Below are 22,991 nucleotides of genomic sequence, written 5' to 3' on the forward strand. Positions count from 1 at the left end.
ATTCCGCGGATTCTAGCCAAGATACGTCTCCAAGCCTCGGAGCTGGTCCTGGTACTTCCTTTCTGGATCACTCAGTCGTGGTTCCCTCAACTGTTGGAGTTACTGGTGGAAGTGCCCCTGTTGCTTTCTATCAGTCCATCTCTCCTACTGGATCCACTGAATCAGCCACATCCGCTGGTGCTGGAGGGTTCGCTGCGTCTGCTAGCTTGCAGAGTGTCGGGGTTTCCTGGCAGACTGAAGGACTTTCGGAAACAGCTAAGTTCCTGTTGGAGAGCTCGTGGGCCCCGGGAACCAGAAGAGCCTATCGAGCAGCTTGGCAGTCTTGGTCTGGTTGGTGCCTCCTTAGGAACCTGGATCCCACTACGGCAGCTGTGAACGCTGTAGTTCAATTCCTCACTTCTCTTTATGAGGACGGTAAAGCCTACCGCACTATCAATGTGTTTAGATCGGCTATTTCCTCCGGACATAGGGGATTTGAGGGTTGCCCTGCTGGACGTCACACTCTGGTGTGTAGGTTGCTTAAGGGGTCCCGTCTCACTCGGCCCCCTAGACCTCGTTTTACTAGCTCTTGGGACGTCTCCACGGTTTTGTCGTTCCTTTCAGCTTGGCAGACCAATGAGGAATTGTCACTTCGCCAGTTGTCTGCCAAGTTGGTTACTCTCTTTTGCCTTATTTCCTGCAAGAGGGTTTCGGACATCCGAGCGTTGGATCATGACGCTCGGTCGTTTACTCCGGAAGGAGTGACATTTAACATCTCGCGACGTACAAAGACCAATATCACTTCTGTGTCTTATCCTACGTTTCCTTCATCTGTGGCGCTCTGTCCGGTCACATGTCTGAAGGCGTATGAGTCCAGGACTAGGTCCTTGCGATCTCCCTCGGCCTCACAGTTGTTTATCTCTTTTCGTAGACCATATGCTCCGGTTTCTGCAGTCACTCTGTCATGATGGGTAAAATGGATTTTGTCTCTTTCTGGTATAGACACTTCTATTTTTACTGCGCACTCCGGGGGGCTTCCGCCACTTCTTTGGCTATGTCTGGAGCACGCTTGGAGGATGTCATGAAGTTGGCGGACTGGTCTCGAGTCTCCACTTTTAAGGAATTGTATTTTAGACCAGACCCTCCATGTTTTCGCTTCTATTGTAAATCTGCTTTAAACTAGCAATAGGAGCCTCCGTGTCTTGACATAAAATTGAATGATTTTCCTAAATTATGACGTAAAGTCATGATTTTATGAAGGACACGGAGGCGAGTATTGCCCCTCCCATGTTTTATTTATTTCCCCCCCAGGTGTTATTCGGGTACATTAATGATTGTCTGTCTGATATTTTATGATTATTTGATTTATTTATTTCATTATTTATAACTGGGTCTGTTCCAGATTGATATTGAAGAAATAGACACTTTATTGCGTTACATGTGCTATTACCTGTTTTATTTCTTTTTAAGGTTGATGCTGTTCAGATTCGGATGGAAGGCGGTTTCCTGCTAATGCTTGATGTTTGCTGTCAGTTTCCTTTTTTCGGTTTGGAAATGAGTTTGGCTCTACGTTGGAGTTGATCGGTTCCGGATGTTCCAGTTTCTGTCGGATGGAGATGTTGTAAAAACAAAGAAAGAGGAAGATGGACTTGAGAGGACTTCCCTTTATACTGTGGTTAGGAGGAGGGGCTATTCGCGCATTGGATGATGGTTATTGAATTTCTTTGCTGCTGTGTGGTTCAGTAAAGAAAGGGTTAAGCAATACTCGCCTCCGTGTCTTTCATAAAATCATGACTTTACGTTATAATTTAGGAAAATTGTTCAATTAGCTTGGAAAGCTTCTTTTGTGGGCTAGCTTTGTATTTTAAGCAAAAACAATTTTTTACTTTCATCTATTACATTTTCAAAATAACAAAAAAGGAAAATGGCCGAAGCAAAAATTTGGGCACCCTGCATGGTTAGTACATAGTAGCACGCTCTCTATGGCAAGTATCACAGCTTGTAAACACTTTTTGTAGCCAGCCAAGAGTCTTTCAATCCATGTTTGAAAGATTTTCATCCATTCTTCCTTAAAAAAGTCTTCCAGTTGTGTGAGATTTCTGGGCCGTCTTGTGTGCACTGCTCTTTTGAGGTCTATCCACAGGTTTTCAATGATGATCAGATCCGGGGACTGTCAGGGACCAGGTTAAAACCTTAAGTGTGCACCTTTTGATGTAGTCTTTTCTGGATTTAGGGGTGTGTTTAGGATCAATGTCCATGTGTAGAAACCATCCTTTTTTCCACTTTAGCTTTTTTACAGTTGGTGTTCTGTTTGCTTCAAGAATTTGCTGGAATTTTATAGAATCCATTCTTTTTTCTACCTATGAAATGCTCCCCATGCCATTGGCTGCAACACAAGCCCAAAGCATGTTTGATCCACCCCCATTCTTAATGGTTGGAGAAGTGCTCTTTTTTTCCTGATTTTTTTTTTTCTAACATACCTTTAATATTAACCTCCACTAGACTTGTTTCCAAAATTTATCAGGCTTTTTTAGATGTTCTTTTGAAAACTTAAAGAGGACCTTTCACTTGTAAAAACTATGTGAACTAAGTATGCTGCCATGTAGAGCGGCGCCCGGGGATCTCGCTGCACTTACTATTATCCCCGGGCGCTGCTCCGTTCTCCCGTTATGTCCTCCGTTACCTTTGCTCCCTAAGTTATAGTAGGCCGGTCTTCCCTTGTCCTGTGGGCGTCTCCTTCTCCTAGGCTGTAGCGCTGGCCAATCGCAGCGCACAGCTCACAGCTTGGGAGAAAAAAACCTCAACCATTTTCATTTTCAGAGTGTTAGGCAGCTGCTTCGAAGAACCCATGGCTGCTGTTTTTTGGAACAAGATTAGAGGAGTCTGGGTATTTATAAGGCTTTGAAATTTGCATCACCTGGCCTTTTCTAATGTGATTGTGAACAAGCATTAGCCCTAAAAGGTTATTTAAGGTCTGAGACCTCGGTCAGTTATCTGAGCACTCAAATCTCCCATATTTTTGCAAGGTATTCCTTTCCTTTTTTTTTTTACTCTAAAATTGTACAGTCGTGGCCAAAAGTTTTGAGAATTACATAAATATTGGAAATTGGAAAAGTTGCTGCTTAAGTTTTTATAATAACAAATTGCATATACTCCAGAATGTTATGAAGAGTTATCAGATGAATTGCATAGTCCTTCTTTGCCATGAAAATTAACTTAATCCCAAAAAAACTTTTTAACTTTCCACTGCATTTCATTGCTGTCATTAAAGGACCTGCTGAGATCATTTCAGTAATCGTCTTGTTAACTCAGGTGAGAATGTTGACGAGCACAAGGCTGGAGATCATTGTCAGGCTGATTGGGTTAAAATGGCAGACTTGACATGTTAAAAGGAGGGTGATGCTTGAAATCATTGTTCTTCCATTGTTAACCATGGTGACCTGCAAATAAACGCGTGCAGCCATCATTGCGTTGCATAAAAATGGCTTCACAGGCAAGGATATTGTGGCTACTAAGATTGCACCTCAATCAACAATTTAGAGGATCATCAAGAACTTCAAGGAAAGAGGTTCAATTCTTGTTAAGAAGGCTTCAGGGCATCCAAGAAAGTCCAGCAAGCGCCAGGATCGTCTCCTAAAGAGGATTCAGCTGCGGGATCAGAGTGCCACCAGTGCAGAGCTTGCTCAGGAATGGCAGCAGGCAGGTGTGAGCGCATCTGCACGCACAGTGAGTCGAAGACATTTGGAAGATGGCCTGGTGTCAAGAAGGGCAGCAAAGAAGCAACTTCTCTCCAAAAAAAACATCAGGGACAGATTGATCTTCTGCAGAAAGTATGGTGAATGGACTGCTGAGGACTGGGGCAAAGTCATATTCTCCGATGAAGCCTCTTTCCGATTGTTTGGGGCATCTGGAAAAAGGCTTGTCCGGAGAAGAAAAGGTGAGCGCTACCATCAGTCCTGTGTCATGCCAACAGTAAAGCATCCTGAGACCATTCATGTGTGGGGTTGCTTCTCATCCAAGGGAGTGGGCTCACTCACAATTTTTCCCAAAAACACAGCTATGAATAAAGAATGGTACCAAAACACCCTCCAACAGCAACTTCTTCCAACAACAGTTTGGTGAATAACAATGCATTTTCCAGCATGATGGAGCACCGTGCCATAAGGCAAAAGTGATAACTAAGTGGCTCGGGGACCAAAACGTTGACATTTTGGGTCCATGGCCTGGAAACTCCCCAGATCTTAATCCCATTGAGAACTTGTGGTCAATTCTCAAGAGGCGGGTGGACAAACAAAAACCCACTAATTCTGACAAACTCCAAGAAGTGATTATGAAAGAATGGGTTGCTATCAGTCAGGAATTGGCCCAGAAGTTGATTGAGAGCATGCCCAGTCAAATTGCAGAGGTCCTGAAAAAGAAGGGCCGACACTGCAAATACTGACTCTTTGCATAAATGTCATGTAATTGTCGATAAAAGCCTTTGAAACGTATGAAGTGCGTGTAATTATATTTCACTACATCACAGAAACAACTGAAACAAAGATCTAAAAGCAGTTTAGCAGCAAACTTTGTAAAAACTAATATTTGTGTCATTCTCAAAACTTTTGGCCACGACTGTACAAAACCAAAATAATACACTGATAATGCTTAAAATGTAAAAAAGTGCTTTTCATCTTTAACTTTTGTCTTTTGGAGATCATGTCACCTTCTACTTGTTTAACTGTTCACAGTAACAGTAATTTTGACCAGGGGTACCCAAACATTTGCATGCCACTTTATCTGTATAATGTTATAATTATATTTTCTTTATTAAACATGTTTCTACAGTGTTTCTAGTATTTTCTTCAGCTTTCACGGACTCTGCATACTGTTCTTTCTGCTTCTCACTGCTCCATCTGCAACTCTTATCTGTACTTTTCTAACCGCTAATAAGCATACATTTGCGCAAAATTCTTATTAAACAGATAAGTACGTAGCTGAAATTAGTGTTTATGACCTGTCAGGGGTTCAGTCGATGAAGACTACAGATCAGGTTGATACTGCAAGTTGTAATTTTTTTGTGTGGAATATTTGTGTCATAGATTGCGTTTAGCCATTTCTGAACTGCAAGTGCAAGGAAAATTATTCAGGAAACACCCGAGTAATAAAATAAAACAAGAATATAAGTACAAACCGGATTCCAAAAAAGTTGGGACACTATACAAATCATGAATAAAAACTGAATGCAATGATGTGGAGGCGCCAACTTCTAATATTTTATTCAGAATAGAACATAAATCATGGAACAAAAGTTTAAACTGAGAAAATGTACCATTTTAAGGGGAAAAATATGTCGAATCAGAATTTCATGGTGTCAACAAATCCCCAAAAAGTTGGGACAAGGCCATTTTCACCACTGTGTGGCATCTCCCCTTCTTCTTACAACACTCAATAGGCGTCTGGGGACCGAGGAGACCAGTTTCTCAAGTTTAGAAATAGGAATGCTCTCCCATTCTTGTCTAATACAGGCCTCTAACTGTTCAATCGTCTTGGGCCTTCTTTGTTGCACCTTCCTCTTTATGATGCGCCAAATGTTCTCTATAGGTGAAAGATCTGGACTGCAGACTGGCTATTTCAGTACCCGGATCCTTCTCCTACGCAGCCATGATGTTGTGATTGATGCAGAATGTGGTCTGGCATTATCTTGTTGAAAAATGCAGGGTCTTCCCTGAAAGAGATGACGTCTGGATAGGAGCATATGTTGTTCTAGAACCTGAATATATTTTTCTGCATTGATGGTTCCTTTCCAGACATGCAAGCTGCCCATGCCACACGCACTCATGCAACCCCATACCATCAGAGATGCAGGCTTCTGAACTGAGGAGTTGATGATAACTTGGGTTGTCCTTGTCCTCTTTGGTCCGGATGACATGGCGTCCCAGATTTCCAAAAAGAACTTCGAATCGTGACTTGTCTGACCACAGAACAGTCTTCCATTTTGCCACACTCCATTTTAAATGATCCCTGGCCCAGTGAAAACGCCTGAGCTTGTGGATCTTGCTTAGAAATGGCTTCTTCTTTGCACTGTAGAGTTTCAGCTGGCAACGGCGGATGGCACGGTGGATTGTGTTCACTGACAATGGTTTCTGGAAGTATTCCTGAGCCCATTCTGTGATTTCCTTTACAGTAGCATTCCTGTTTGTGGTGCAGTGTCGTTTAAGGGCCCGGAGATCACGGGCATCCAGTATGGTTTTACGGCCTTGACCCTTACGCACAGAGATTGTTCCAGATTCTCTGAATCTTCGGATGATGTTATGCACAGTTGATGATGATAGATGCAAAGTCTTTGCAATTTTACGCTGGGTAACACCTTTCTGATATTGCTCCACTATCTTTCTGTGCAACATTGTGGGAATTGGTGATCCTCTACCAATCTTGGCTTCTGAGAGACACTGCCACTCTGAGAAGCTCTTTTTATACCCAATCATGTTGCCAATTGACCTAATTAGTGTTAATTGGTCTTCCAGCTCTTCGTTATGCTCAAATTTACTTTTTTTCAGCCTCTTATTGCTACTTGTCCCAACTCTTTGGGGATTTGTTGACACCGTGAAATTTTGAATCAACGTATTTTTCCTTTAAAATGATACATTTACTCGGATTAAACGTTTGATCTGTCATCTACGTTCTATTACAAATAAAATATTGCCATTTGCCATATCCACATCATTGCATTCAGTTTTTATTCACAATTTGTTTAGTGTCCCAACTTTTTGGGAATCCGGTTTGTATTTCAACACAACTAATATAGCAAGTTCTTTTTTTCAGGTTTAACACAAAATGGCACTTTTAAACCTTAGGATACCAGAGATTTTTTTGTTTTTGCGTTTTCATTTTTCTTCCCTATATTTGAGCCATAACTTTATTTTTCCGTTCACATATCCATATGAGGGCTTATTTTTTTGCGGGACAAGTTGTACTCTCTAATCCCACCATTTAATATGGCATACACTGTAGTGGGAAGCAGGGAAAAATTCCAAATGGGTTGGAATTGTAAAAAAAAATTCCTTCCAATTCCTTCACCGTTTTACGGCATCTGAGCTTGTGAAACACCGGAAGCGCGCGCTCCCCCGACTCCCCCGTGTGGCGATCGGAGGAGCCGGAGCTTGTGTGCAGCAGTCCCTGTCTTTGTGAATGACAGGAGGCTGCTGCATAGTATTTCCTATGGAGCTCTTGCCTGTAATAGGGCTCCATAGGAAACTAGCAATTTTCTCATAGATTCCAATGCTAGTGCATTGGGGTCTATGAGAATAGCAATCTAATGATTGCTTGTTATAGTTCCCTATGGGAACTATAAAAAAGTGTAAAAAAAAAAAACATAATTCAAATCTCTCACCTTTTCCCAAAATAAAAAGAACAAAAATGTTTTTTAAAATACACCTCATGGGTGTCGCGATGTGTGATAACGCCCACAATATAAAAATATTTTCCCCATACGGCAAGCAGCAAAACTGAAAAATGCGTCAAAATGGGCGATTCGCCGTAAAGTAAATAAAAAGTGATAGTCATACACATCCCAGAATGGTATCAATGAAAAGTTCAGAATGTCCCGCAAAAAATGAGCCCCCACACAGCTCCGTTCATGTAATTACAAAAAAGTTATAGGGGTCAAAATATGGTGATGAAAAAATAAAATGATTTTTTTTCCCACATTTTTATTATTTTATCACTATCAAAACCAAGAAAAACTATACATATAAGGTATCGCCGGATTCGTAATGACCTGTAAAATAAAAGTAACTGGTCAGTTTTGTCACACATCGAACGTGCTTTTTATGGTTTTTTTAGCTCATTTTTGAGGCTACAAAACTCTATTTTTTTTTTTATTCTGTACCATTATGTTTATTATATATCCATACTGGTACTAGAATTGCTCATTTCTTATGTTGGTCGGCCACCTGCTGGCCAAAATAAGAATTTCAGCTTCAATTCCTTGGGTCTCTTCAGAGGGACTAATTAGTCATCCTCATTGGCCGCAGAGGATACCGGTAAAAAGCCCGGAAGCGCATCCTATAGATGGCGTGATCACACTTCACCATGGCATCTAAAGGCTTTAATTGCCATAATCAGCATTATTGCTGGTTGCGGTCATCAGCTGTGGGTCTCTGCTGTTTCAAACAGTGGAGACCCGCTGGCCATGGCGCCCACTAAACGTGTGAGCAGGCGCCATGTTTACCCATCGCCTCAGCATACATGTACGTGCTGGTAGCTAAGGGGTTAATGACCGCAGTCTCAGAATTATTCAACCCACTGAATAGAATCTCATAAGAGCCTATATTTTTAAATTAGTCATCTCAAGCACATCTGGGGCTTCATTAGTTGCCTCAGGTGTGCTTAAGATAAAACACATCAAATATCTGGACTGGCTAGGGGTTTGTTTTTACAGTGATACTTGATTGCATGTTGTAAATATAGATGTCAAGAGTGTTCCAAAAAGTTAAGATCATTACTAAGGATGAGCGAATCGACTTCGGATGAAACATCCGAAGTCGATTTGTGTAAAACTTCGTTCTAAGGCCGAATGCACACGGCCTTGTTCCGAGAGCAGTCCGTGGTATGCCGGGCTGGATTCCTGTTCAGAGCAGGAGCGCATGGCGTCATTGGTTGCTATGACGCCGTGCGCTTCATGCCGCCGCTGCACTACAGTAATACATTCGTATGATCTATATGAGTGTATTACTGTACAGCAGCGGCGGCATGAAGCGCACGGCGTCATAGCAACCAATGACGCTATGCGCTCCTGCTCTGAACAGGAATCCAGCCCGGCATACCACGGACTGCTCTCGGCCGCGGAACACGGCCGTGTGCATTCGGCCTTATACTGTATTAGAATGTATTGGCTCTGATTATATTTGAACACAAACGGAAGTCATTTGTCCGCAAAATGCGGACACGCGGTTCGTTATTTGCGGACCGCAAAACGGAAAGGATTACACACGGTCATGTGAATGTACCCTAACTTTGAACTTGCTAATTTTTCTTCTGACTGTATCTCTGCGAACAATCAATGCCTTTGCAATCTTCTTGCATCCGTTTCCTTGTTCAAGGTAATGATTAGGGATGAGCGAATCGACTTCGGATGAAACATCCAAAGTCGATTCGCATAAAACTTCGTTCTAATACTGTATTAGAATGTATTGGCTCTGATTGTATTGGTACCTTGGAACCGAACCAGAGTTCGGGAAATCAATGTTTTTTTACAGTACAAATTAATTTATGAAGTTATTGCGCGAAGTCTCGCGAGACTTAGCGAAGCAATAACTTCGGCTCATCGGAGCCAATACATTCTAATACTGTACGGAGCTCCTGCTCCATACAGTATTAGAACTAAGTTTCATGTGAATCGACTTTGGATGTTTCATCCGAAGTCGTTTCGCTCATCCCTAATGTTTTCTCTCATCCCTAATCATTACCTTGAACAAACAAGGAAACGGATGCAAGAAGATTGCAAAGGCATTGAATGTTCGTAAAGATACAGTCAGAAGTAAAGTTAGTAAGTTCAAAGTTAGGGTACATTCACACGACCGTGTGTAATCCTTTCCGTTTTGCTGTCCGCAAATAACGGAACCGCGTGTCCGCATTTTGCGGACAAATGACTTCCGTTTATGCGCTGTATGTCTTCTGTTTTTGCGGTCCGCAAAAAACGGAAGGAAAAATAATTATGGCTACATGCATCCGTTCTTTTTGCGGATCCATTGTAATAATGCCTATCTTTGTCCGCAAAACGGACAAGAATAGGACATGATCTATTTTTTGGGGCGGGGCTACGGAACGGACATAAGGATGCGGATAGTACACACATCTGTAGTGTATTGTGGATCCGCAATACACCCGGCCGGCACCCCCATAGAACTGCCTATTCTTGTCTGCAATTGCGGACAAGAATAGAAGATGTTCTATTTTTTTCGATGCCACGGACCGGAAGATCGGGATCGCGCTCCGGAAATGCAGATGCAGACAGCACACTGCCCCATAGAGAATGAATAGGTCCGGATCTGGACCCATTCTACGGACGTGTGAATGGACCCTTAAAGAAACAGTGGCTACACTACCTGGATGTCTGAAAAAGAAGCTATCTCTGGCTGCTACCAGGCCTGTGGCCAAACTCTCGAGTGATTGTAAACGACCCTGATTGGTGTTAACAGGCACTGAAGTTTTAGTTTGCACAGTAAAGCCCCATTCACGCTTCAGTGTTTTGGTCAGTGATTTCCATCGGTGATTGTGAGCCAAAACCAGGATTAGAACCTCTACAGGCATAAGGTATAAGGGGAAGATCTGCACCTGTTCTGTGTATAGAGCCGCAACTGGTTTTGGCTCAAAATCACTGATGGAGAACACTGACGTGTGAATGAGGCATAAGGCCTCGTGCACACGGTCGTTTCTTTCAGATTTGATGCAGACCCATTCATTACAATGTCGCTGCAAAAAATTCACACATCATGTGCTATCCACATGTCTGGTCACAAGAAAATAGATTATCATATTTTTGTCATTTTGCGGACAAGAATAGACATTTTGACAATGGAGCCCATGGAAATTGCGGGCTGCATACAGCCAGTATCCGTATTTTGCAGATTCATGGTTTGCAGACTGCAAAATACATACAGTTGTGTGAATGTAGCCTAAGTATTGTACTAAATGCTATTCTCCATGCCCACTCTTCGACTTGTACCTCTACTGATCCAAAAGCACAAGAAAGGTTGGCTCCAGTATGCTTGAAAACCATATACTTATGATTAAGTCACATAAGTTTTGGAATTCTGTTCTGTGGAGTAATGAAACAAAACAAACTTTTTGGGCCTCTTGATCAGCATTGTGTGTGGAGGAGAAAATAATGAAGAATATGAGGGAAAGAACACTGTCTCTGCGGCTGCTTTTCATCCTCTGGAACTGGAAACCTGCAATGTGTGGAGGACAAGATGGATTCAATCAAATATCAGGAAATCATATGAGAAAATGTTATCCTTAAATGTCACGGTCCCATGACCAGTGTCCAAAACGAAGTTGACACGGAGGCCTGCGGCTGCTGAGGGAGAGCACTAGAGCCAGAACCCAGCAGTGGGCATCAGGTAAGCATGCTCACCACCGTGGGTTCACCAAGCTGCTGTGGTCTGAAAAAAAGCCCACCATGGGTGAACAACACCTTTTAAAAATCATATGCCACCATGTTCAACCTTAGCATTTGCTATAAACCAAAGTCTTGTAGCTCAATGGTTAGCACTGTTGCAGAAATGGGGTCCTGGAATTAAATCTCTACCAGGGACAACATCTGCATGAAGTTTATATATTTGGAGTGTACTAGGATCCTCATGTAAACACAAAAACATACTGACTCATTTGGAATTTAGATAGGGACGGGGACAGATGTGAGAGATTACAGCGAATTCCTCAATTATTGTTGGTTGGTTGCAATTTCACTGTACTAACTTTATCTATAGTTATCATAGTCCTAGGGAGAAAGTAAACAGTATATCCACATGTGTACTCAATGGACTAATATCAACTAATTCTCAATTGATCCTTTTATTCATTTAGAATCAATTAGAAACAGGAAACATGTAATATTCCATATGAAGAGTTAAAAAAAAGCTTAATACATCACATTTTATCTTTCCATCTCCAGACGGCCACGTCTCTGTGCATTCCAGTCCTTGTGCACTCAGTTGGCGTCCTACTGAGCAGCAGTCACAAGAGTTCGAGCTGCAATATTGCACACAGCTCAACGATGTTTGGGGGGACACAGTGCCAGTTAATGAAATCTTTACCCCTGCAAAAAATGTAGTTGGATTTGAGTAATAAAATAATCAAGTATTAGAATGGCCATACACATTAAAAAACTGTTTAGTGACTGCTATTTCTCCCAGCCAGACACCTCTTGCTGCAGCATATCTCACTTAAACAAAAGGATCGGGCAGTTCAAATCTGAAAGCCCAATCCCCAGCATCCATAACAATTATTACAACCCTTAGGCCCCTTTCACACGGGCGAGTATTCCGCGCGGATGCGATGCGTGAGTTGTAACGCATTGCACCCGCACTGAATCCTGACCCATTCATTTCTATGGGGCTGTGCACACGAGCGGTGATTTTCACGCATCACTTGTGCGTTGCGTGAAAATCGCAACATGCTCCTCTGTGCGTTTTTAACGTAACGCAGGCCCCATAGAAATGAATGGGGTTGCGTGAAAATCGCAAGCATCCGCAAGCAAGTGCGGATGCAGTGCGATTTTCACGCACGGTTGCTAGGAGACGATCGGGATGGAGACCCGATCGTTATTATTTCCCCTTATAACATGGTTATAAGGGAAAATAATAGCATTCTGAATGCAGAATGCATAGTACAATAGGGCTGGAGGGTTAAAAAAAAATTTAACTCACCTTAATCCACTTGTTCGCGCAGCCGGCATCTCTTCTGTCTTTAACTGGGAACAATAGGACCTTTTGATGACGTCACTACGCTCATTACATGATCCATCACCATGGTGATGGATCATGTGATGAACGCAGTGACGTCATCAAAGGTCCTATTGCTCACAGATGAAGACATCGAGATGCGGGCTGTGCGAACAAGTGGATTAAGGTGAGTTAAAAAAATATTATTTTTTTTAACCCCTCCAGCCCTATTGTACTATGCATTCTGTATTCAGAATGCTATTATTTTCCCTTATAACAATGTTATAAGGTGAAATAATACAATCTACACTACAACTAACCCAAACCTGAACTTCTGTGAAAAAGTTTGGGTCTGGGTACCACAGTCATTTTTTTATCACGCGCGTGCAAAACACATTGCACACCTCGCGATAAAAACTGAACATCGGAACGCAATCGCAGTCAAAACTGACTGCAATTGCATTCCTACTCGCGCGGGTTTGCCACAATGCACCCGGACGCATCCGGACCTAATCCGGACATGCCCGTGTGAAAGAGGCCTTAAAGGTGTTTCCAGTGTTATAACATTTTGTATATATGTCTCCCTGTAAGCTGAAAATAAAAAAATCATTCATAATCTCCCTTATCTATCCCTCTCTGACGTCATTCTGAAGCTGTTTCGGTCCCTGCTGTTCTCCACTTCCTGTTCCTTCAACACACAGGAAAGGCCTACTTATCCAGTAACTGGTGGGTTTCCACTATGGCAAATGATTGGCTGAGCAGGTATCTACAATCATTTCCTCTGTGTGTCTAGTCAGGACCAAAAATTTTAGAACAACTGGGTCCTGAGCACTATTGGAACAGCAGTGTCGGGGTATGGGTAAGTATGGACTTTTTTTTTTTTAACCCACTTATGAGCCGTATATAAAACATTTAATCCCACCAGACTACCCATTTAAAACTTAAGTATGGACGTAATAAAGTTTTAGTATTGTTGTTTGTTATGTAGTGTGCTGTGGAATTACAATGCCTGTTCGATTGTTTTCCATTTGCAGTGTCCCACTACATGACCGCGGGCACCGCAAACTTGTTTTTATTGTGTTTTAATGTCTTGTATTATGCCTGTATGCTATACTTCATCTTATGTCATATTCTCCCATGTCACAATGTGATTCTACATGCAAGATCCTTTACACAGGCCTAGTTAGGGTGCACTACACTTGTTTCTTCACAAGATGGGGCAGTGTCTCAGTGTATAAATAGCTTAGCTCAGACCTAGTTAGGCAGTTTATTCTAGAACAGACCAGTTCAGTGCAGAGTAGAGCTGAGAGCAGTCCAGTTCACTCATGAAGTTTAGTCAGAAAGCAGCAGAAATGTAGCTGTATAGCTGGAGAGAGGCTTATTCACTGCCTCTCTGCTCTGTGCCTGTCGGCTCCACAGTCCAGGGTATTCAAGCCTGCAACTATTCTACCTAGAGGTGAGCAATCCACTCCTATAGATCGCTCCTCCGGGGTGACCAGTGTCCAAGCTGCATTCAGCCAAGTATCCAAGGGATTACTACAATTTATTCAAGACAAAGGATCAGCAAGACGGCCATTACTTGAGGGCTTACTAGGCACCTTTGTGCCAGGTGCAGGAGACAGCTTCAGGCATCCTCACCACCAGTTTAAACCCTGAGGACTGTTTAGGCCAACTGTCAGAACAACACTGGAATAGAGGTTCAAGGATTCAGAAAAGCACCTTCAACCAAGGTTAGAATAAGGCAAGAGTTTTTACCAGTTTAAGACTTTCATACTTCATAAGCCTAGTCTGAAGCAGTAGCTTTCATATTCATTACAAAGAGCCTGTTTCCACTAAGGACTTGCATTCTCCTTCCCTCCCATATGCATGGGAGACTGTATTCAATATCTGGCTGTACCAAGAGACTGTCATTACTTGGATGTACTGTTACCAGGATTTATCTTCAGTAAAGTTCCACCCTGGATTTCAACCTTCTTGTCTCAGTCTCAAGTTCCTCAATTAACACTACAGTAAAAGTTTGTACCTCCATACAAAAGGTACTGGCGTCACGACTACAAGGGACCTTGCCATAGGCACATTAATACAGACCATCAAGGGCACCTCGAACCACCCTCTGGCCTGTGTCCCTTACACCAGAGTGTGCCCCAGAGAATCCTTGTGCCGTTCTCCTCTTCACTTATGCGAGCCTGCCCAGGGACGACATAACCGTGAGTAACCAGAACTGTATTTACCTCGGCCCACCTATTGCTCCCACCGTGACCTCACGTATAATTTCCCCGGTTGGTCTGGCATACCGCACATTGGGCTGCAAGTAAGTCCACTATATTATTTTGTGCCGTCACATGCTACGGGTTTTGTTGCAGAATTTTCCGGAACTGAAAATCAGCTCAATTTATTTGAATGGGGTGGCAAGCACAAGGATTTTTGCAATCCCCATTCAGGCGAATGGAACTGATTTTCAGTCACGGAAAATTCTGCCACAATCTGCAGCATGTGAAGGCACCCTTAATTTACAGCTTCCAGTTCAGCAGCATGACCACATTAGACCATGAGCGTATCCTCCCAAATAGACTCAAATGGCCATCCTTCCTCATTGACTTCCTGTCCTTTCCATGATGGTGAGAAGAGCAATGCTGCAACTTTCTGGTACTAAAAGCAGCAGGTGCCACTCCATTGAGCTGCTCTTGTGCAAGTGGGCTCAATCATCTAAGAGATTGCCTTCTGCATGTAGATATAGGACCTAATTGTAAGCAGTCATTTTCTGATTGCTTCGTACACACAGTGTGGTATCAAGCCATCTGGTCTCAAGTCTGTTTGATCCTCTGTCTGAAAAGGATCATTCAAACGACCAGGGAAATTCGACTTTGCCTTCTAGTGACTGGATGGCTATATTAGTGATCAGACACTGGAGACATTAGGTCTGGGTCAGCAGCAGTTTTGTCACCAGATTCAATGCGAGTTTTCCCCCTGATCTTAAGTGTGGAGCGAAGTCCTCCAAAGCAGGAGGCTCTCTACTTTTTCTTGCCAGACTGCAAAAATGTTGTCCTGCAACCCTGGTTCTGTGTTATGCTGTATTGCCCTGCATTAGATTTTGTAGCGGTCTTGTCTGCTCTTAGAGTAAAAAGAATAATGGTCATAAAAAAGGCATAAAAATTGGCTTAAGAAATGGGCTGCTTATGCTGTTTAGAAGCAGCTGTCTCAAAAATGTACAGGTAAAGTGCTAAGTAGAATGTCCTTTCATTTTGATGAAATGAAAGTGCTTATTATGTATGAGATTAGATCAGTAACGGAGGAAATGAAACCATCTGTTTCTGGGCCTAGTGCCTCTATTTTGAAATGCAAAAAAGAGATGGCCAGCTTATCTTCTGATCAATCTTCAGGAGGATGTGCATCTTTCATCCAATAGAGATCATGAAAATCATACCTGGCTCTGACTGTGGATTTACAAAGTTTTTCTTTGTGCCTGAAGAAATTGATCATTTTTGAAAGCTATGAGAGCTGGTTTGAACCTAGAAGAGGTCAAGGTTGAGAGATATATATACATGATGAAATGATTGAAGGGGTTTTCCCATAAACAACATTTATCACCTATGGCCAGGATGGATGATAAATGTATAATCCCTGGGGGTGTGACCACTGAGATCCCAACTGATTATCATAATGGTGGTCTCCACGTCTGTGTGAGTGGAATGGTAGTGTGCACATGTGTCCAACACTCTTTGTGGGACTGACAGAGATAGCAGAATACAATGCTTGACTCTCTGTCCCCAAAGGGATTTAATGGAACATGGTCACATATAAGCACTACTACTTCAATCGGTTAGGGGACTCAGGGACCCCACTTCTCAGGGAAAGGAATGTAACCCATTGAGGACACGGGATCTCCTAAGAATCCTATGGATAAACTAATTAATTATTCTCGATATGGACACTCAGCTGCTCTGTCCAACCCTAATGTTGCCACTACCTCAAGCACAACATGAAAATATGACTATCCCAGTTAGAACCTGATCATTAAGAAAGCTCTGCAATAATGAATGTAATAATTAATAAATAATTTGATTAAAATATGAAACAAATAATGGAAACTATACAGCATGTGGTAAGTGGGGTAGAGCAATGAATGTTCACAGTTCTGGATCTCCAGGATGTATCAGTTTATCCAGATCAAAAATGTCTCTCAATTGCTCTAAAAATAAAAGCAGGCTCTACCTTATGTGATCATGTTGACACTGAAAACCTTTAATAAGATGATGGTAGAAAACATTCTAGTTATTCCTCTTTAGAAGACCTTGTGTTTAACAGAAAAATAAGAGGTTCCCTTTATTATGTACCTGAGACCCACTACAAAAATTAGAATGGATAATAGGGAGATTTCTGGGGCTTAAATATTGATGTCCTATACTTATAATAGGTCATCAATGTCAGATTGGGGGGGATCTGACTCCCAGTCAGCTGTTTGAGGGGTTGTGTTGCGCAGACGAGCCCTGCAGCCTCTTTATAATAGACACATTGGCATACATTGTGTAGTGGCTGTGTCTGGTATTGAAGCTTAGTCCCATTCACTTCAATGGAACATGCATGAAGACACTGGGGCAATGATGGAGAATGGCCTTTTTGATGCTGTTCCTTCTTGTCCCCACTTGGTGGAAACAAGAGAAATGGCTGATCTGCTCCTGACACAGCTGATGTCCTAAGAGCTATGTATAACCTCAGATGGCAGAAAAATTTCAAGTGGGTCACGGCAGATGTAGTGGCGCTGTATCCTTCTATTCCCCACAGAGTCGCATTACTGGCCATGGAATTTCATCTGCATAAATATACAGGACACAATGATGGCTTCATCGATTATGTATGTGAGATTGCAGAATTTCTGTTGGTACATAATTACTTTATGTTCGATGGTGTGTATTATCTCCAGATACTGGGGAGAAGACCTCAGCATGGTGTGATAAGCATCTATGACTTGATTATGTGTGTTTAGGTAACAGATGAAAATCATGATGGAGTGACCAATGGTGGAGGCCTTTCCCTCCCCTTGACTTTGGAGAGGAGGGATTAGTGCACACCTAAAATCATGCTCTCCATTGTGATACTTTGTTACGACTAAGGACGAGGTGTCTGAAACGCGTTAACAATCACCGTATACAAGGTGGATGTGTCTGCTGTACTATTCATTATAAAAATAAAGGAGAAGTTTTAGAGGACGTTCATTGAATCTGAAGCCGTCTTTCTTCATATTTTCTGCGCTGCCTTAAACTGGGACTCACCCAAGGCTTCAGGAGTCGAGAGCAATACCAGACCAGAGAGGTGAGCTGGAGAAAGTATGTGTGCAATATAATAAATGATACAATGCTAAATACATATCAATTTGGTAGTGTCTGCTTGCAGTTTTGGGTGGTTTGGTATCACTGATACATGGTGAACAACAAATGAATATTGGAAAAAAAAAGTAGTTATGTAGCAAATATGAAACATGTATGCAGTTCGCAGAGATTCCAAATGATTATTTTCACTCTAAATCTTAATTTCCTTAGAACATCTTGATAACTTCACAAACATATGTCATCCAATAAATAATGACTTACAGTCAGGGAATAGTACAAAGGAAGAAACAACTGTTATAAATACTTTCAGAATGAGCAAAAGAGAATAATGGCAGAGCTTTGTCTTTTGTTTTCTTATATAAACTTTCCCGATGACTTTTCATGAAATAATACAAGCAGTTGATCTGCCCACAAAATGTTTATAAGGAAAATGTGCTTTGGGAGTTAAGACAACTCTCTAATTCTTTTTTTTCTCCAGAACTAAATTGAAACAGCCTTTTCAATATGAAAGATGAGCTTCACCTTTTAATGAGCTGAAAACTTGATAAAGAGATTTGAAAGTTTAAAATGGTTCTGAATTACTACTTTATAAGAATTTAGAAGGTAGGTTATGTACCTTAAAGGGGTTACCTCATGAATTTAACCACTGGTTACATGCAGGTTTTTTTGGCGCTTCCTGGACAGGGTTGTCCCAGAATTTTTACTTATACCGAAATCACGGACAGCCAACATTTTAATGGACAAATTGGAAAACCATAATTGGTGTTTAGCGAATCTGTCAACTTTAAAATTTCGGTGAAAATTCGTTGTGAAGCCAAATTTCTTCGTGCCTCGTGGTAGTGAATCAATTTTCCCTGAAACGGTGTAAAATAACAAAAAAAAAATCATACTTACCTCATCCATTGGTGGCCAGCCCCACCATCTTGAGCGCTGGAAAATGAAAGGTGGAATGTGATTGGTTGCTATAGGCAACTAAGCCAGTTTTCCTTTACACCGGTTTTGATAAATTTCCCCCTAAATATCTGTTTAGCGTCCCTACTCTATAACATGCTTCCTGCAGCTCAGACACCATGTTCAATTTGACAGGTTCCCTTTAAGATTTAATGAGACAGAAGCATCATGTAAATTCTAAATATAAATAGCTAGAGACTTATGTCTTGCACTTGAACGTACTTATAAGCTCCAAAGATTTCTATTCACTTTGTTAGGTTTCTGCAAGCAAAGGCTACAATAAGCCTTTGCCTGAGCTACAGCTTGACAACCCCTCATTGCATCCGAAACATTGTTTGGTATGCTTTCCTCATTTCCTAGGGTGCTAAAATAAAAAAAAACACTAATCTGAAAATTCAGTTTGGAGAAAAAGAAAAGTTGACTTCAGCCTCCAGATTGAAATTATATACTGTTAGTTCATATTTTATTAAGGTAAAAGAACATGTAAGACAGGAGAAGAATCGATTACAAGCACCAATCTTTGTAAGCTTTGCATAACATACCTGATTTATCACACCTTTCCATCAGAATTCTGTCTTTAAAAAGTTGCAAAATGGGGCTCACTTGCATTTTTACAACACTCACTCCAGTTTTGTATTGTGGGTGAAAAACTGGGTGTTGGTAGCTATGTTAATGAGTTTCACTCCAGATTTATTACTGAGACTTTTTTTTTCAAAAGTTGGAATCTCACTCCAGTAAGGGTGGGGTAGGTAAATTGAGCAGCTTTTCTAGACAAGTGTTAGGTTTAAAGATGAAACAAATTGTTCAAACATGCAACATTTGATAAATAAAATTAAATAAAATACGCCGACGCAGACTTAAGTAAAACTGACTTCAGATATTCTCATCTTGATAAAGTACCCCCTGTATGTCTATTAGACATATTTGTAATTACGGTAGTCAGTTTGACGTGATATCTAGGTTCCAAACAGCGAACATGTAAAACTGTATTGTCGGTGTGATGGACTAAATTCCTTTTAGATGGAACACAAGGTTGCATTATTATATTTCTAAAATAATATGCTGCTATAGCTCAGATCTAATAATGAGATCCATATACACCTTTCAAAAGTTTGAAGTTATAAGAAATGAGTCTGAACTGAACTCCATGAACAAAGTACTTCAAGATGAACAATGATTAATGATTGTATAATTAACCTAAAGACATGACTAGAAATGAGGGATGAACTAATTATTAGAAATTTGAGACATGACTTGGATAATTAATTATAATCAGTGGCGTAACTACCGGGGAAGCAGGGGAAGCGGCTGCTTCGGGGCCCGGCGCCCCGGCAGCGTGTGTGACAGTTTATTTTCAAGTTAGTTAAATATGATCAATTCTTGTCTTAATGTTCAGGGCCCCTTCGCTAATGTGATCTAATCTTACTGTCTCCTGAAGTCTCCTGATGTGTCTGGGATTCAAACCCACAACCTTCATGTATAAGAGGCAAAGCATTTACCCACACAGCCATAAGGGCTGCATCGCCACTGACTGAAAAAAATATATACACATGACAGCTGCCCCAACACACCCAGCTCTGCTACATCTATACACATGACAGCTGCCCCAGCACACTCAGCTTTGCTATATCTCTATATATCTATCTACTGTATAGCAATACTTGGAGATATATAGATGTAGCAGAGCTGGGTGTGCTGGGGCAGCTGTCATATATAGAGATATAGTAGAGCTGAGTGTGCTGGTGCAGCTGTCATGTGTATAGATGTACACTTAGCCAGCTATAACAGTAGAAGTCTCATATTTTTTCAGTCAGTGGCAAGGCAGCTCTTATGGCTGTGTGGGTAAGTGCTTTGCCTCTGATACAGAAGGTCGTAGGTTCGAATTCCAGCAGAAGCTTTTTTTGAAATACAAGCACTGACTCCATATATGGACATACAGAAAGAGGCTGCATCGCATCGCTGACATGGAGGTAAGTATAAGTGTTTATTTTTTTTTTAATACCCGACTGTTACTGCCATGGGGGAGCGGGAGGCACTTGATACTGGCACATGGGGAGGGGGGTTGGCACCTGATACTGGCACATGGAAGTGGGGTTTGCACCTGATACTGGCTAATGGGGGGGGGGGGGTTGGCACCTGATACTGGCACATGGGGGGGAGGGGGGTTGGCACCTGATACTGGCACATGGGGGGGGGGGGGAGGCACCTGATACTGGCACATGGGGGGAGAGGGGTTGGCACCTGATACTGGCACATGGGGAGGGGGGTTGGCACCTGATACTGGCACATGAGGGGGAGAGGCACCTGACACTGGCACATGGGGAGGGGTTGGCACCTGATACTGGCACATGGGGGGGAGAGGCACTTGATACTGGCACTTTTTCTTTGGGGGGGTGGCACAATGATACTGGGACATAGGGGGGGAGGAGAGGCACTTGATACTGGCACGTGGGAGGGGGGATTTGGCACTTGATACTGGCACATGGGTGGGTTTGACACTATGATACTGGCACATGGGGGGGGAGGCACTTGATACTGGCACTTTTTTTGGGGGGGGAGATGGCACTATGATACTGGCACATGGGGGTGGGAAGGAGAGAGGCACTTGATACTGGCACATTGGGGGGGGGATGGCACTATGATACTGGGACATGTGGGGGGGAGGAGAGAGGCACTTGATACTGGCACATGATGGGGGGGGCATCTATGGGGACACTTACTAGCACATTATTGGGGGGCATTATGGGGGACACTAGGCCGGCAGCCTATCAGAGGCCGGACACTGAGGGGCATCTACTGGGGCACTATATATGGGGCATTTTATACTGGTACATTATGGGGGGGCACTAGCAGGAAGGGGGAGAGGAGCACTATGGGGGAATTTATTGGGGGCACTATATAGGGGTATTTTATACTGGGACATTAGCTCAACTGGGGGCATTACAAGGGGGTATTTTTGCACTGTCACATTATAAGGAGAATTATTTCTACTGGGGGGCATTATGGTGGGCTTTATTACTCCCCCATGGTATGACCCCCTAGTAGCAGCACCAGCCTCTTCCTGCTCTGCTATCCCTCTGCCCCTTCTCCAAATCCTTATTATGAAATCTTTCTCATAAGGATAAAGCACAACATCAGCTCCGCCGAGCCCGCGGCCAAAGTGTTGAAGTGACGTCCAAGATCCCAAGGGCCAAGCCAAGTAACTGTAAGTTTTAATATGAAATATGTTTGTTATACACATATAGCCTACACTGTGCCACACAATATACAGTATACCGCTACACTGTGCCAAAGGAGTGGGGTTTACACAGGAGGAGGGAGGTGCGAAGCGCGCTGGAGGGGGCCCTTACAAATATTTGCTGTGGGGCCCAGTCACTTCTAGTTACGCCCCTGATTATAATTATCTAAGTCATGTCTCAAGGCCAAACATTGATTTATAGCAGTGATGGCTAACCTCTGGCTCTCCAGCTGTGGTGAAACGACGACTCCCAGCATGCTCCATTAATTTCTATGGAGTTCTGAGAACAGCCATGCAAGTGAACATCTTGGAAGTCGTAGTTGTACCCCAGCTGGAGTGGCGGAGGTTAGCCATCGCAGATTTATAGGATAACAACCACCTTACATGTGGTGACATTAGAGGCAGAACTTGATAATTGCTCATTTGCATCCATTCTTCCCAGAATTCCAGAGGAGCATTGCCAAGCTTATAAGGCTTCTCATGCCAATTAGCCTCTCTCCATTAGGAAATATTGTATCCCCCAAATCCTGTCACTGATGGTAAAACAACTTGCATATGGAAAGGAAAACCTGAAATTGTGCAGCACAGAAATGATTCATTATATAGACAGATGTATTTGGCAGTGCTGTGGGTTCTTTGAATATCACAGATGGAGAAAGCTGGAAAGTTGCAGGTACAGAGCACAGCTATTACACAACCTATTTGGCAGTGCTTTCTGCTTTTGTCACAAGTAAGAAAAAAACCTGGAACGCAGCATGAACAATGTGCCTAAATGAAATAACGGACAGATTTGAAATACCAGAATTTTCTAAGACTGTTTGTGGCGTTGTAGAGGTAGTGGCAGGAAATTGTACTTGGATGGTGATTTCTGGGGAAGATTCCTCAGTAAGGTGACTTTCATGCAACAGATTTTGGTCAGTACTTTGCAATCAATATTGTAAGTCAAGACAGGCTATGACAATGAATTTCCCAAAAATTTGATTCGGCCGGTTCGCCAAATTTTTCAAAAGATTTGGTTCGATCCTAATTTATTCGTGGCGAATCGCATAAAAAAAAAGCTTTTTCCGG

The 22,991-nt window shown here is 42.3% G+C and overlaps 1 protein-coding gene across 1 annotated transcript in view; it reads right to left on the reverse strand.

Annotated features, from left to right (window-relative positions):
* Window positions 1–496: 496 nt before the first annotated feature.
* The window catches only part of LOC120983662 (histone-binding protein N1/N2-like), a 49,970-nt gene continuing 27,475 nt past the window's right edge, over window positions 497–22,991 (reverse strand). The window contains exons 2-3 of the mRNA XM_040413218.1: window positions 800–938; window positions 497–676 (exon numbers count right to left, since the gene is read on the reverse strand). Of these exons, the coding sequence (XP_040269152.1) occupies window positions 497–676; window positions 800–938 (319 nt within the window). The remainder of the gene's footprint in view (window positions 677–799; window positions 939–22,991) is intronic.

This window comes from Bufo bufo, chromosome 1 (assembly GCF_905171765.1).
Source record: "Bufo bufo chromosome 1, aBufBuf1.1, whole genome shotgun sequence".
NCBI lineage: Eukaryota > Metazoa > Chordata > Amphibia > Anura > Bufonidae > Bufo > Bufo bufo.